General features: G+C 38.1%; 1 protein-coding gene across 50 annotated transcripts in view; it reads right to left on the bottom strand.

Moving 5' to 3' along the window:
* Positions 1–491: 491 nt before the first annotated feature.
* Positions 492–15320, bottom strand: part of RhoGAP71E (Rho GTPase activating protein at 71E) — a 113639-nt gene continuing 98810 nt past the window's right edge. For 42 of the 50 annotated variants that reach the window (XM_067085875.1, XM_067085853.1, XM_067085866.1 and 39 more), the window contains 2 exons: positions 12503–12656; positions 492–3451 (listed from right to left, as the gene is read on the bottom strand). In XM_067085875.1, the coding sequence (XP_066941976.1) occupies positions 3156–3451; positions 12503–12656 (450 nt within the window). In that variant the 3' untranslated portion in view covers positions 492–3155. Of the gene's footprint in view, positions 3492–4164; positions 4426–12502; positions 12657–15320 lie in introns of all 50 variants that reach the window. The other 8 variants (XR_010849918.1, XR_010849917.1, XR_010849916.1 and 5 more) reach the window with 3 other exon arrangements.

Below are 15320 nucleotides of genomic sequence, written 5' to 3' on the forward strand. Positions count from 1 at the left end.
AAGGGTGGATGTCCAAGCACCAAGACTGAATAAGTCATTCCATACCAAGTCTGTATTATTTCTGCAAGGGCTGTGAAGATTGTTTGATATTGTTCAAATCTATATTTTCTGTGGTTGAGAGTATAGCACTGTATTTCATGCAAATGCCAAAGGAAGATTATTTTATAAAAGATGGATATGACAGTTACCAGTATACCTGTTTTGCTATGTTACTGTACTTTTTGCAGTTGTTCAGTAAATCTAGTTACTCTTGAATAAGCTGTTTTCTCTTGTACTGATATCTTATTATAGAGGAAAACCCTCAACCCGATAACCTCTGAACTTTTAGACACTTTCCAGTCATTAACAGTTATAAATACACTCAAATACTTTGAAAGCATAGATTGAGGCAATGGATTCAATGTTAGTTTTATAATAGTACCCTCAGTGTTTTTAGACTGACCAGCCATATTTATCGTAAGTAATATGAGGTATTAATAACAAGTCAAAAAGAAACTTTTCATTTATTCAAGGTCACCAATAATTTAAAAAAGCATATCATTACAGAATCAAGTGTACATACACAATTAAAAATGCAAAACTATGAGTACAAGATACAAAATGGTGGGGGAGAGGGTATGTGGGTACCAAAGTGAGCTGTTGGTTTCATTTAGGATGGGTAAGGTTATGTGCTTAAATGTGAGACCACCCTGAGCCCAATGGAGGTCCCTCACTTAATAAAACCATTCCTGTCTATAGGGGGCAGACCATCAGCTTCCCATTACCTTTTTCTTAAAAGCTACATATAGTACGTAACATATAAACACAAATAATTACACTTCCTCAGCTGATTCCAAGGAATCAAAACTATCCGCTAAACTGCTGCAACCCTAATGACACGCTGCCATCCTCTATGACACCTTATGGCTCATGTACACGCCACGTTACCCACATAAAAAACCCTACAAATAAGCTTTCTACTTATACGTGTTGATAAACATGCAACATGTTAAGTGAATGAAATCACAGGTTAGGAGACCAGAGATGAAAAATGATAAAAATATAGAATTTAACTTCCATGAAATTTCTTTCATACTTCCCACCCATCAATTTTTAACATTACTTTGTATTTGTAGATCAAATTGCACTTTAGTCAGGTTGAGCCAATTAGTCAATTTTACATTTGGAGTTAAAAGTTCAACTGTGACATCCCCACAAAAGGGGGCTTAAAATACTGTAATATACAAAGCATACACGAGATTGCAGACAGAGTAAAACCATGAACGTGGGATACACTCCACAGGTCATAGTGTTCCAAACAGCCAAGAAAGAGGTAGAAGGAACACATGGATGTCACTTTTAAAATTATTTATTTTTTTTTTTTATGTGACAGGCAGCATACAAGACTGCCCATAATACCTCTGGACACTTGGCTACTTCACCTTTTCAGTAACTCTCCATGTTTGAGAGTCCATTTTTTCCACTTGACGGCCTGCCAGCCATCATGAATTTCAGGGTCATTTTGGTAATAATCATATTTTATGTTGTAATGGTCATACTACACTCACTAAATGACGTTTCATTGTCCCTGGGGTGTTGCTAATGGCAGTGTTTATCAGAGCTGATCAGTTCTCTAAGTATGCATTTCAGTGCTAACAAATGTTCCTGAAAAATTATAAACCCTACACATACACCATGCTGGCAGTGAGGAGGCTCACATCAAAAATCATGATGGACAATTGGCTGTTGCTACTGGTGAAAAAGCATGAACAGCTGGTATCCTGCCTTCTTTGAAGATATGACAGGCCTGGCAAAATATTTCTTGAGCCTTTTAATGATACTGATAAATAGGGTCCCTCCACTGGTTCACTCCATGACACACACACCAATTGTCACCACCACCTCAGCAACATATTTCAACAGGTGCTGCTGTCCCTTAAAATTTAAAGTGCACTGATTTTAGTACTGCAGTACTATGATATTCTTTATAAATTAAACAGTTCATTTTTAATTAAAGCCTCTGAATTTTAGTTCAATTCCAAAATTATCATAATTACTGAATATGTGCAGAGGAGGTGGTAAAACTGATACAGTTTATTTGCACAAGAAACAACATACCTAATCTCCATGTATAAAGACGGAAAATGTTTGTTTTCCTTCTGATTCACTTTGACGTTCTCTTTTAACAGGCTACTCCCTGCTGCTAGCACAGACATGATGAGGAGGTTTTACATTTTTGTGGCATGTACATTGGAATGTGCTGCTCCCCAGTGGATGCCCGCATATTGAGAAGCAAGAGAAGTAACTAGACAGGTACACATACAGAGCCCTTTCCTAAGGACTCCAGTCAGTCAGTCAGAGGAGCAATACAGCAGCAGCCAGGCACATCATTCTTTTGGCTGTCTTGTCATGTTTGCTTGTGGACTTCAGGTTGCTACAACATGAGACAGCCAAATCACATGTGAAAGGTGGTACTAGCAATTAAAGCCTTAGTCACTTGTACTAAATTGAGAGAGAAAAGGAGAGAAAAGCTAAGAAAGAGAAGAAAGAAAAGAATGGTAGTATGCTATTGAAGCAGAATTGGAACCACTGCAATCTGTGCTACAAACTCTTTGGCGGTGGCATGACTAGCAAGATCCAACATGTGTGTTTCTCTGTATCACAACCAGTCCATGTCATGACCTGGGAACTTTCAAGCTCATTTTGTACTTTGGACACAAGCCAACTCCTAACTCAAGAGCCTTGGTCATCAAAAACTTAATGCTACACAAGTTCTGTGGCAGTAGGAGGGACGATTTCAATACATTTTGATCCTTGGTTCCATAGAAATTGGGAAAAAACAACAACAATAATAATAATAATTATAATAAAAATAATCACTAGAGGTCCACGTGAGTATAATTGCCAGTTCACAAATTTTCCTTCTGTCATCTGCCTCCAAATGTAGGATGACTCTGCAATGCTGATGGAGTTAAAGCAGTAGATGTCTTCCTATTTTCTCCAGAAGGTGATGGTAGCATGGCAGTGCCTATGGCTTGTGTCAAGTAGGTGAACACTGTTATCCACCAACGTTTCGTAAACCGAAAATCCTCTTCTTTGGTGACAATACATTCTCTACACCCTGGTGGACAACCTACTTGTATTGTAATATCTCTTTCCACCCCATTTTCCCTGTCTCATATTCTAGGCTTATATGTTAAGGAGACATGCACTCTCTGGACATCAGTTTCTGTACAATCATGATCTGTGAGGGCAGGTGAAGGATCAGGTCCAGGAGGAGTTGCTCGCCGCCTTGGGCTGGACATGTAATCCCCACCATGAGGAGGGGTCTTTATGTCAGCACTTGAGGACCTTCCTCGGCCCCCATTTTCTTTATCTTTTTTACTTGAGGAGCGACGAACTAACTTCCTATCTTTATCCTTACTAGAAGAACGACGAACAGAGCTGCCTACATTTTCGCTGCTACCACCTCCTGAAAACAAACAAACCAACATTGACAGACTGGCTGCAATCTTAGTTCAAAAAAGAATCATGAAGGAAACTGTAACATGTTCTACATGAAGTTTTTTGTTTTTGTCAGATAAAAAAAATTACTCTTCCCTCAAAAATAAAACCACCCAATTATTATTCCTAAATGTCTAGGTATTCACATTACTAAGTGTATATACCTTTTGAAACTAAGATTTGTGGCATTTACTGTACAACAGGCATGGACATCCATTTGGTAACTAAGGGCCACAATATGCTTCTTTGAAGTGACCTCGGGCCGCATGATAATTTTATTAGTACTGTGCGTGTAAAGTATAACCCCAAACTAGTATGTAATTATCAGTATGTAAAAAAAAATACTTTTACTAATGAGATTTTATTACAGTAACTTTTTTGCTATTACCTTTATTAATGAAATGGTTATAATATTCTCGATTAAATTCTCAATTCTGGGAGAAATTTTGGGATTTTGCCACTACCAAGTTATTTTGTAGTTTTCAAGTCAATCTTTATTAAGGTTTAGATTTACCATGCTGCTTTCACAGGAAAGTAATTGCTTGCATAGATAAATTGCTTCCAAAAATGCAGGTAAATTTTCTTGTGGTTAACTGTTAACTACCCCCTTCCCTGGTTGTGGCAGACATGATTTGGATTAATGCTAGGAAATTTGGTGGTTGTGGAGTTATAGGGATTTACCTTTTTTAATGTTGATGTTATTGGTACATTGTCCTTAGGGTCTCCATCCTATTTGACCCTCTGATGTGTTGAGATTATTTGTTTGTCTGAAGACAGGAGCCTCAATTACTTTTCACTTGCAAACACAAGAACTTTAGAAGATTAAGGTAGACTAAGCCCTGTTAATTTTGTTACCACTGATTACATTATGCTGAAACATTTCTGAAGGCCACTCAAAGACACGTTGTTGGCTGCATGTTGCCCATGTACACTGTACAGCATCTGTAGTCAGATCTCAAAATGTAAACCATGATTTAGATAAAACAAGAATGTTTCAAGCCTCACTGCCTGACTTTTGGGTAAAAAATTACAAATTTTTAATAATTTTGTATTTTTCATAACTAACAAACCTGAGGTCTTTACTTATGGGGAAAAATATCTCTAGTGCAGCTGGATCTGGCTAAAAACAGAACAAGGTTTGATGGCATGAGTTATCTCTCAAACCGCCTTCAAGCAAAAGTGCGCTGCCCTTTCTAGCATAGAAGCCGGTTTTCTATGCACTGCCTGTTCTTTCTATGCCTTGGCATTCTGGATTTTTCATTCTGTTTTTTGTTTGTGTGTTTCCGTGATATGTTGTGATTACTGTATGTGTGTGTGTGTTTGCATTCGAAACCCATGAATCATCTAAGAGGGCTTTGCCTCAGAGGAAATGTCCTGGGGTAGGTAACAACCCATGCTTTCGTTATCTTGCCTCTCGAAACTGATCCTTATTCGACTTGTAGCAGATGCAGATCTAAGGACTGATATGTAATAACCCATATTCAGAATGTCGTGATTGGTCTCCAGAGCAATGGAAGCAATTTGGTAAGAAGAAGAAACACAGGAGAAAATCAGCTACTCCGTCATGGGAAGGTTTTGTGCCTCCAGTGGCATTGGATGCCGCCATTCCTTCTTGTTCTTTCTCTCCTTCACCAGATTTGCTTCTCGTTGCATCTTCTCAGGAAGCTTTCACTCCTCCTCATTCTTCTATTGCTTCGTCTCCAGGTAGTTTGAGGAAGGGTCTGGGGAGATGTTGCGATTGATTTAGCTGCCTCTGTTCTGTCTAGCAGCAGCAGCTCCCCATTGTACTGTTGTTTCAAGGATGGATGCAGAGAAGTTATCAGAACACTGGTCTCCACTAGGCCTACCTGGGCAGCTCACCTTTGGGGGCCTACTATCCCACCTCTTTTCTTCCCGTCTCCCAGTGTCTGCCGCCATGTCAGTTTCTATGGCAATGGTGTCTGTGACTTCTGCTTGTGTGTCTACTGTACAGCCGCGACTTCCTTGGCCTACACTGTTCCTTCATTGGCCATGCCGCTCCTAGGCCTTCTACATCTCCTCCCAACTCCCTTATTCAAGCCCTGATGAAGAGACTCAAAGGTGCTCTTCTAAAGAAGTTCGGCTGCTCCAATATGAAGAAATCTAAGAAGAGACGTTGTAGTTCTCCATCTTCCTTGTTGTCTTTTTCCCAAGTCATCTTGTTCATCATCCAATTGTTCCATCCCACCAAGGCGTTGGAGGAAGAAGGATTTTGCAACCCTTCCTTGCAAGAATCGTAGATCCTCTTTGGATTCCAGCTCTATCTCCCCTTCGTCCAAGGGCAAGCCCTACTGTCCGTCTCCTACAGCTGATTCTCAGTCGGCCCCCAAGTTTGTTCCTGATTCATCTCCAGCTGCCCCCCTAGGGTTACTTGTTGTTATGGACAGCCGTGCATCTGTCAAGATTCACGGCCGTATGTCTTCTATCTAGCAACTGATGAGCGCCGCCCAGTTCCTGATTCTTGTGCGGCAACTAACTCTACAAGAAAAGTCTCCTCTAAGAGCCGTAGATCTATGGATTGGGCTCCTCCTCAAGAAGCTGCAGTCAATTTGCTCTCTTCCCCTCACCCTGCTCACGACACGAGGGTGAAGACCGCAGCAGTTAAGAAAGACAACAAAGCAGCTGTAAAAAAAGTCTACTTCACACCTGAGGGACCATTCTTGTGATTGGGACTGTTCCTCTCTGGAAACAAGTAGAGTGGTCCATGAAGCAGAGCACGGCCATGAGGACAGCTATCAAGGCAGAGCCCCTTCTCATTCACTAGAATGATATATACCAAAAGTGTTAGGTCCTGACCATTCTGATGCTCCAGTAGTGAATAATGATACACAGGATGCCACAGAAGGTCCTCACCATCTCGATATAGAAAACCAAGAACTTCTAACTACAGGTAGTCGCCGGTTATCGGCGTGGGTTCCTTTCCTACAGCGTGACAATAAGCGAAAATTGGCGATTTTCGGCACTTATCAGCACCAATAAGCGCTGAAAATCACCAATTTCCAGTTATCGGCGCCTGTGTTAGGTATGTATTGGCGCCAATACGCGATTATTGGCACTGATAAGCGGAAATCTGTGCTTATCGGCACCAAACATCGCAGGTTTTTGTCACTAGACAAGCCCCAAAAAACCAGGTCACCAATAACTGGGGACCGCCTACACTTACGCAGAAGTGGTGTAACGCATTTGTGGGTACAACGACTTAACAGAAGAGACTGTGGCCACCAGTTCAGATTTTCCTTCGGGTCTCGAAGCCCTTGTGGAGACCAAGAAGATGAAGGCATCATTGGGGTTGCCATGTTCTAACCATGCTGACTGTGTCATTATCCAAGTGAATTCTCTCGTCTGTGGACAGGACAACTCACTTCAGTCTAGCAGGTTATTTAAGTTACTCCCTCCTCCTCTTCCATGGCATAGATTTTTTTTTACTTAACTCCCAATGTTGCGTTGCAATCAAGGCAAGTGGATCCAGATCTAGTTTGCCTAGGCCCAGGTCTTTCTTTTCTTGATCTGCGGTCAATGACAGTCTGCAAAATTTCCTCAGCAGCAATGCCTAGCAACAGTGAAGACAGCGCCACCTTTCTTAGACTCTTGCAGTCTGGTGGCAATACTATTTCCAAATTAGTATGGACCCCATCTAAACAGTATATTCATAGCAGACTAGATTTCCTAACAATTTGGTTTGTCCCAACTGTTCATTAATCAGGACATGATGACTACTATCAATTTTCTTACTATATTATTAATGGAAAACTAGAAGTTAAATCAAATGTCTCTTCACATTAATTTCACACATCTGAGACATTCTTAGTACAAATGCTCTTGACATATCAAAATATATTTTTAACCAACAATAACTGTCAACTGTCAAAAAGAACAGCTATATTTTACAAGAGCCTCAACCATTATTCACTTCCTGCATTTTTCTTTTCTAATAACTGATCTTGTCTTTCTGTGTCCTATTATCTTCTGTTAATTATTTCAAATGAACACCATATTCTTTGGAGGCTTGAATCTCAAGTCAATGGCCCATTTGGGCTTGTTCCATATGAATAGGGTTCCTCTTCTGACTAATAAAAAATAATCATGACCAACATCTATTTTTCAAACAAAACTACCTGCAGAGTCTTGGGATTGTCTCTTTAAACATGGTAACTTTCATTGTCTCACTTACTATTCTTTCCAGTCCTGGATAATTTTTGTTCTCATACAACCTTTGTACAATATACTGTACACATATTAAAGTAAAGAATGCAATTTGGAGGTTTTTAATGAGTGGCTTCTAACTGTTTTCTAATGGTAATTTTGTATTTACATGGAAATAGCAGAAAAATATTACTAATCCTAAGAAATAAGGTAACATAATTGCACCAAAAGAAAATCATCTAAATTTTCATAATAAAATTTATTATTTGGATACTTACCTACTGTTAAAGATAACTTGTGTCTCATTGCCTATCAGTGCACAGATATAAGCTATTTTTAACAGTAGGTAAGGTTCATCCCAAATAAGTTTATTTAGAATTTTAAGCAATTTGCAAACCTGCCCTCTAATGTCATTCTTGAAAATTTCCATAAACTAAATCAGAATTACAAGATCTTCACTGATAACTATGACAAGATTCTAACAGAAACCCAGTGATGAAGCTACCTCAATGGCAAATAAGACTACCTTGCTATGGAAACTACCCAGGAAGTTCAGTGGAAAAGAGGTCTATAACGGATTAGGTGATGGCATGAAGAGTTTAGAGAGGTTTACTGATTACCATGCCTCAAGCTATCATCAAGGTGTGAGAGAATATACTGAGGTATTCAAGAGAGGTGTCCAGGACAGTACGAGATGAACTGACCATATACAAGCTGCCAAACATTTGACTTAACCAGTGGCATATTTTTTAGAACAGGACTGAAGTAGTCAGTGCCTTAATTTTAAGAAGCTTAACATCTATGTAGACTAATAGGTATGGATTTCAGAGATGACAAAGAGTAGCACAAAGTATCTTAAGAGCAACTAACATATCAGTCTCTGAAAAGGGAGAGGATGGAGAAGGATCTAAAGGGATTAGGTGGACTGCTAGTTAGACCTTGGCAGTTAGGTCAGAAAGAAAAAAACCCGGAGCACTGGCAAATCATTTCCACTATACATTATGTAAACTGAATCTATAGTGTTCACTGATACATGGGGTTTGCCAAGGCTACGAGGACATTTAATAGCAAAGTCCTCCCAGAGAAGCCTTGTCAAGGGGCTCATTAGAAGACATTTGGGTTTTAGACAGTAACAAATCACTGACTGGAACAAATATATCTTGATCTACTCATAGTAATTGCAGTTTTGAATACTTTATCAGCATCCTGAATATCTTTGTCTAAATGTGCAGGGCCCTAACATATTTGAACTGGTTGCATTTAATATGTTGAATGAAATCCTAAATTGTTCAACAAAGGGGCATTAGGATAATTTTGAAAGGATTCCAAAGCACTTCTAGGGTCAGTGATTATTACAAATTTCTATGGTGGCATGCTCTAACAATCTTAATTCTGACCTTACTCTAGACAATTCTGCCATGACAATATTGCATTAAATCATACACCAGATGATGATTTGGATCTACTTGTATAAATTACATAATGTGAACATTTATGTCTAGCTGTGTGTTGCTTAACGGTGCTCTTAGGTATATGCATAATTTTTGGGTAAAAAGTACAACTGTACAGACATGTAATTTACACAAACTCCAAGCCAGAAATCCTAGTGCTGGAGAAAACATTTTTACATTTATTGAATCAAAAATTGTTAGTTCTTGATTGGGAATGTTGACGGATAAATATTTATAAAAAATTTTGTTTGACTGAAAAGCACTTGAGTACAGTCACTGTGAACTGAGTGGTGGTTTACCCTTGTACAAATTTATATGAGGGAGGATTCAAGTCCATTGTGAATAGCAGCCCTGCTTTTTAATACTTTGTTGCTGAGCCATATGTCTGGCTTCCATAGTCTACAATAGAACAGATGCTGTGTATGGTAACATCACAGTTGATCTGTCAGCTTCCCAAGAAGCATGTTTGACTGACTGGTTACAGGGTTTAGGCCATGAAGACAAGCCCTGGAACCTATATCAGTTATTCAAAACCTTTTTCATTCAGGACTTTCCTTACGGTATCAAGGTGCTTTAAAGTCCGAGTTGTATGTAACAGCTTTTAGTATCAGGCTTAATCGTCGTTTTGCTCTTAGCTTTTATGTTTGCAATGTGCACTTATCAGTTTAAATGTGTGTCAAAGATTAAAACCTACGAGTGTATCGGGCGTTCCTCATTGTAAGTTAAGTGTCAATTGTTCTTTTTCCATCTGATATCTGTGAAAAAACATGACAGCTCTTGCTTTTTTATGGAGGAAAACTGAAAGCTTATGGATAAGGTTCTTTGTGGTAACTTACTGAAAAGTAATTTTATGAAGCTATTGTTAAGAATGTACTAGGTAGTGTACCATAAGGAATCAGTCATCCATATACAGAATGCTTTTTTCTCCATTTGGTGACAGATTTTTTGTTTACTGCAAGGAGGAACATTGTGCCCCTCAACACTATCCCTGTGAGATAATATTTTCTAATAATATATATGTCTGAATAAATGTTACCCATTTGTACCTGATAAGTGCAATCTTTCCACAAACTTTTTTTTTTTTTTTTCTAATTGAGAAACATTTACAAAATGGATATTTTGTATAGTATCAAACACTTACAACATACTGACAGACAAGAGGAAGAATAAGGTCGCTTCTCCCTATCGTAAGAAGGCCCGCAGGGGGTGCCTGTCAAGTCATTGGACATTATGGAGCGGAGACCTGGTTAGTGAATGTCCTTTGGGAAGGACATTTACTTCCCTTCAAGTTTCCTCCACCTCTCACCAACCACCTGGTCCATCCCCCTGCGGAGGGAGGTGGAAGCGATACTGAAGAAAGGCGCTGTGGAAGTAGCGACAGGTCGGTCTCCAGCTGTTACGGCTCTCTTTCTCGTTGAGAAAGCATCAGAGGGATGGGAGACTGGTCACAGACCTTTCTTCCCTGAACCAATTCATTCACCAGACTTGGTTCATGATGGAAATGACACGTTCAGTGCTCACGGCCATCAGGGAGTCCAACTTCACGTTTTCGGTGGACCTGAAGGATGCGTATTTCCAAATACCCATCCATCAGGCCTCACGCACGTACCTCCACTTCATCCTCGGGGAAACGGTGTACCACTTCTGGGCATTCTGTTTCAGGCTCTAAACCGCTCCCCGGGTGTTCAAACGAGTGTCCACCCTAGTGTCAACTTGGGCCCATTTGCATGGGATATGTCTTCTGAGGTATCTCGATGATTTGCTAGTCCTGGCGAGCTCTCATATCATGTTGCTCCAGGACAGGGATTGACTTTGTCATTTGTTCTACACGAATATGAGTCCTTGGTCCTTAAATATTGAAGACTAACTTATTGGTGGGATAATAAGTGAACTTCTGAACCGACTGGTGGTTTGCCTCACCTGGGCCTCCTTCCTGGTTGTGTAGAGCAAAGGAAGGAGTCCCATGCCTCTGATCTGTTGAACACACATGTGTTCTGGGCCTTTCAGATCAATGGGTTTGAGAAGTATCATTGATGCGAAAGAGGTTTAGATGAACCTTGTATGTCGTAGACAATAAAGCTAAAGATAACCAACAGGTTTGTTTATTGTCAACCCCTCTCGATCCCTTCCCTAGAGGACTCTGTTGGTATGATCCAGATGAAATACTACTGTGTCCAGTTAGAGTGCTGCAGTACTACCTGAAGGGGACTTGACAGCTCAGGCCTGGGTGTCAACGACTCTTCATTAGTACTGGCTCAACCAAGAAAGAAGTGTCTAAGAGCACCATCTCTTTCTGGCTTCATGAGACAATCAAAAAGGCGTACTTTACGCCTGACGAAGTGGGTGACAGTACATCCTGGACCAGAGCTCCCAAGGTCAGGGGCATTGGTCCATCCCTCGCATTCAAGAACCTGTCCATTCACCAGGTACTGAAGGCAGGAGTGTGGTTATGACAGACCACACTCACCTCCTTCTATCTACGGGACATTGCCCATATATCCTTGGATACTTTTTCCTTGGGTTATGACCCAAGGATAGAACACTAGAACTGTCAGAACAGATATTTGAATATAGTATAATGCAAGTCTGAAAAAACGGCATGAAGCCGGTATAACAATAAATACAACTGAGAAATGCCAGTAGAACAGTAACATTGGTGGACAAGGGAAAAAGAATAGCCATAAAAGTCAGTTGAATGTTAAAACACCACTAGACCTTTGAAAAATATAGTCCAATGGTATATCAATACAATAAAACATTAGAACTTGATCAAATACCTAAGATTTTGTTTTCTCCAAATAGGAGTTACAGTAGAGATTGACTAATAGGACCCTCTTTAGGGTTTTATCAAGGCAATCTTAAAAGCAGGCCGATACTTTCCTAAGCATAAATGCCAAAGTCACCCATTTATACTAATTGTTTATAATTGCTGGCTGATAAGACAACTTTTTAATAAATTTAGAAAATAATGTTTCTCAGTTTATCTGCAAGGTCCTATCAGGAACCAATTAGAACTGGAGTCAATAAATAAATGTAATATCTTTTTGTAAAAATATAAAATTTCAACAGATCAAGAATTTTTAAGGTTTTGGTAGGGTTATAATATTTTGCATATACTGTACATGTGCTTCTGCTGAAATAATAAAAACAAAGAAAGAATATGATTACATAACCAAGTAGTGAAAAGATTTAGTACTACACTGCTTCCCATAAGAAAAGCAATGTACAGTATAGTTCTTGAAAAAGTATAGCACTAAAAATCATATCTCATAAAAATGACTTTCATAAAATTCAATTGTCAAAACACAATATAACTTCATAACTTCTTTCATAAAACTAGAACCAGAGATTTTTCCCCAAGTACACCAATTACTTTGACAATTTCTAAAATGACAGTATCTACACACCTGATGATGGTCTGTTAATGGAGCCTGAGCGCAATATGTAAACGGCATGAGGTTGACATTCCACATCTACAGGAGTCAGAGGGGATGTATGAGGGGAATGAGACAGGAACCACTCACTCCTGGTTCGCATTCGCTCTGTCTGTCGTTCATGCACCTGTTTTAATCAGGATTAACACAGATTACAAAGCTTCTTAACAGTACTACTACTGTCATGAGCATCTATCATTCAAATATTTTTATTTCAATTTTCATCCATCAACAGCACTGATAAACTAAAAAAAAAAATGGGATATTTCAAAATATTAAAGGTAACAAAGAATGGACTTAAATGGAAAAATAAAGAGCAAAAATTATAGTATAATAAAACCCACACCTCTGTAATGTAGTCACCAGACCTCCCAACTTAATACACAATACGGTTTTTATCAGCTAGATGCAACATCTATGAAAGGAATTTTGGTCTGGTAAGATGACTGTAATTTAACAATCATTTCATATAACTTTGAGTATGAGGATAATTTCAGGTAAGTTTGCATATCTGGCTGGTAAAACAACAAACAATAATAATTTCTATTAAGAACCTAGAACATTAATCTTTATACTGTACTTTTTTAGATAAATATGACTTCCAGATAACAGTTTATTCAGTTCAACAGAATGTCCAATATTGTTTCAAAAGTTTTAAAATTAAAACCACAATGGAGAAATGCCAAATAAATATGAGTACAGTCTCACTACTAGATAAAAATTCCTTTTGCCAATGACAACTGTTCCAGAGGGTGATATGTGTAAACCTGTCAAAGTGACTGTACACAGTCAACAATGCTAACATAAAAACTGGTATTCTTGCAGAGGTAAAATATGCTTAAGTACTATCAGTACTGTACAGAATTACTGCATCACTTCTGTATCAGCTTTAGCTGTAGTTTTCTTAAGCAATGTAAGGATGTACATTTCTAGTTCAGTGCTGCATATAAGCTAATAAGTGGTTTAATAGCCAAGTACTGTAGTGATAAAGAAAATTTGATGCACTGTTAAACAAACAGCTATACTGATGCCGTGCATTACGAAGCAATAGTCATTGGGAAAACAAAATTAGGATAATTAAGCATTCACAGACAATATAAATGAACAGCCCAGCATGCAAGGTATAGAAAAAAAAATTCAATAATTATTAGCAAATGTACTAATCAAAGACCTTACAATCCCAACCACACACATACACACAAATTGAAAAAAAGTAATTACAATTTTACCATTCTACCAATCAGTGCAATGCCTACACTTTATGAATGACATCCTACACCAAGACTTTAATGTGATTCTCAAGCACACTGTGTTCATATCTAAATGTGTAACCCTTGGTATTCAACAAGATCATGATCTGGAAAATGCACAGATGCACAAGCAAAATATTAGTAACGATTTACATTTGCAAAATAGTGCTTCAAATATAATGAGCAATAACTACTATATATAAATTTGCCATTCAAAGTCCACATTGAAATATGAATGTTATACATTACATTAAAGCACTACAATGAATTCCATTATGTTACTTATTAACAATTCATCACAATAAAAAAAAGGCTAAGTTGACAAATATATTAATATTTAGCCAAGTTATTCAAACACACTGGTGATACACAGGCTATTTTCAAAATTTCCTCACAGTATAATATTAGATTTGGTACATTTCAAAACACATTAGTACACAGTATTAAAAAACAATAAATTATAATATAATATACACCGTGTAAGTGTTCACTGTGTATAATCTACATTTGTATACACACACTATACAAAGTAGAGAACATGAACTTGCATAACTGACATGCTCACAATATGTGGCCATTTGTGACAAGAAAGAAGCAAAATTCATTTCCTTAGGGCAATACTATGGCAAACAATGATGACTACAATACGGTGAAAAAGCAACAGCAATGGACACTCAAGAACTCTGACAATATATCAGTATCATCATCATGATATCGCTCATCAGGTATATAGTTATCAACCCTTATACATTACTTAATTGTTTGTAAGCAGGCTATCACGCAAATATTGTCTCACCTCAAGTAAGTTGGTGTACTAGTTTCTAAACTTGAGTGACCAAGACTGTACAAATGGTGCTAGGATAAGTAAACATAAAACTGCTGTAGAAGACATGCACCTTGCACAATCATTCATTCAAAATTAAAAAAAAATTCATTATCAATTCAATACTAATTTGCGTTTTGTCAAATTCTTTCCAATAGCCGAAGTGCCAACATTTTCACCAAAAGAACCTATATCTCTTCATGCTTGACTAACTGTATTGTTGCAAGACAGGCCTAATTACAAAATTAAGTTGTGACTGAAATGGCCTGTCAAAAAATTTAAATTGGGAAATACAGTATAGTATATAATTCAAAATAGGCTCCACAGTAACGGTAACAAACAAAAGCCTACAGTACTCAATTCATATTGAAAAAGATTACCATTGCATTCAAATGTCCAGTTTAAATGGTAACATACCCACAAAAATGGCAAAATATGCTACAGTTTTGTGAAATATCAATACTGCACATATATTGTACATAAAAACTTTTCCTGAAGGAGTACTAAGTCAATACTTAGTGAAATACAAAAGCAAAATTTCCAAAAGTAGAGAAACCTATTATCCCGTTGCAAAAAAAAAAAAAGCAAAACTTTATATTGAATTATTAACGCTATCCTAATTGCAATTAAAGGTATACCATTCACACTGTAGTCCCTGCCTCCTCCTGTATCAGAACACTTGTTGCAATTCCTGGTTGAATAGAAATTATTCCCAATA

This window comes from Macrobrachium rosenbergii, chromosome 42, assembly GCF_040412425.1.
Source record: "Macrobrachium rosenbergii isolate ZJJX-2024 chromosome 42, ASM4041242v1, whole genome shotgun sequence".
Taxonomy (NCBI): Eukaryota; Metazoa; Arthropoda; class Malacostraca; order Decapoda; family Palaemonidae; genus Macrobrachium; species Macrobrachium rosenbergii.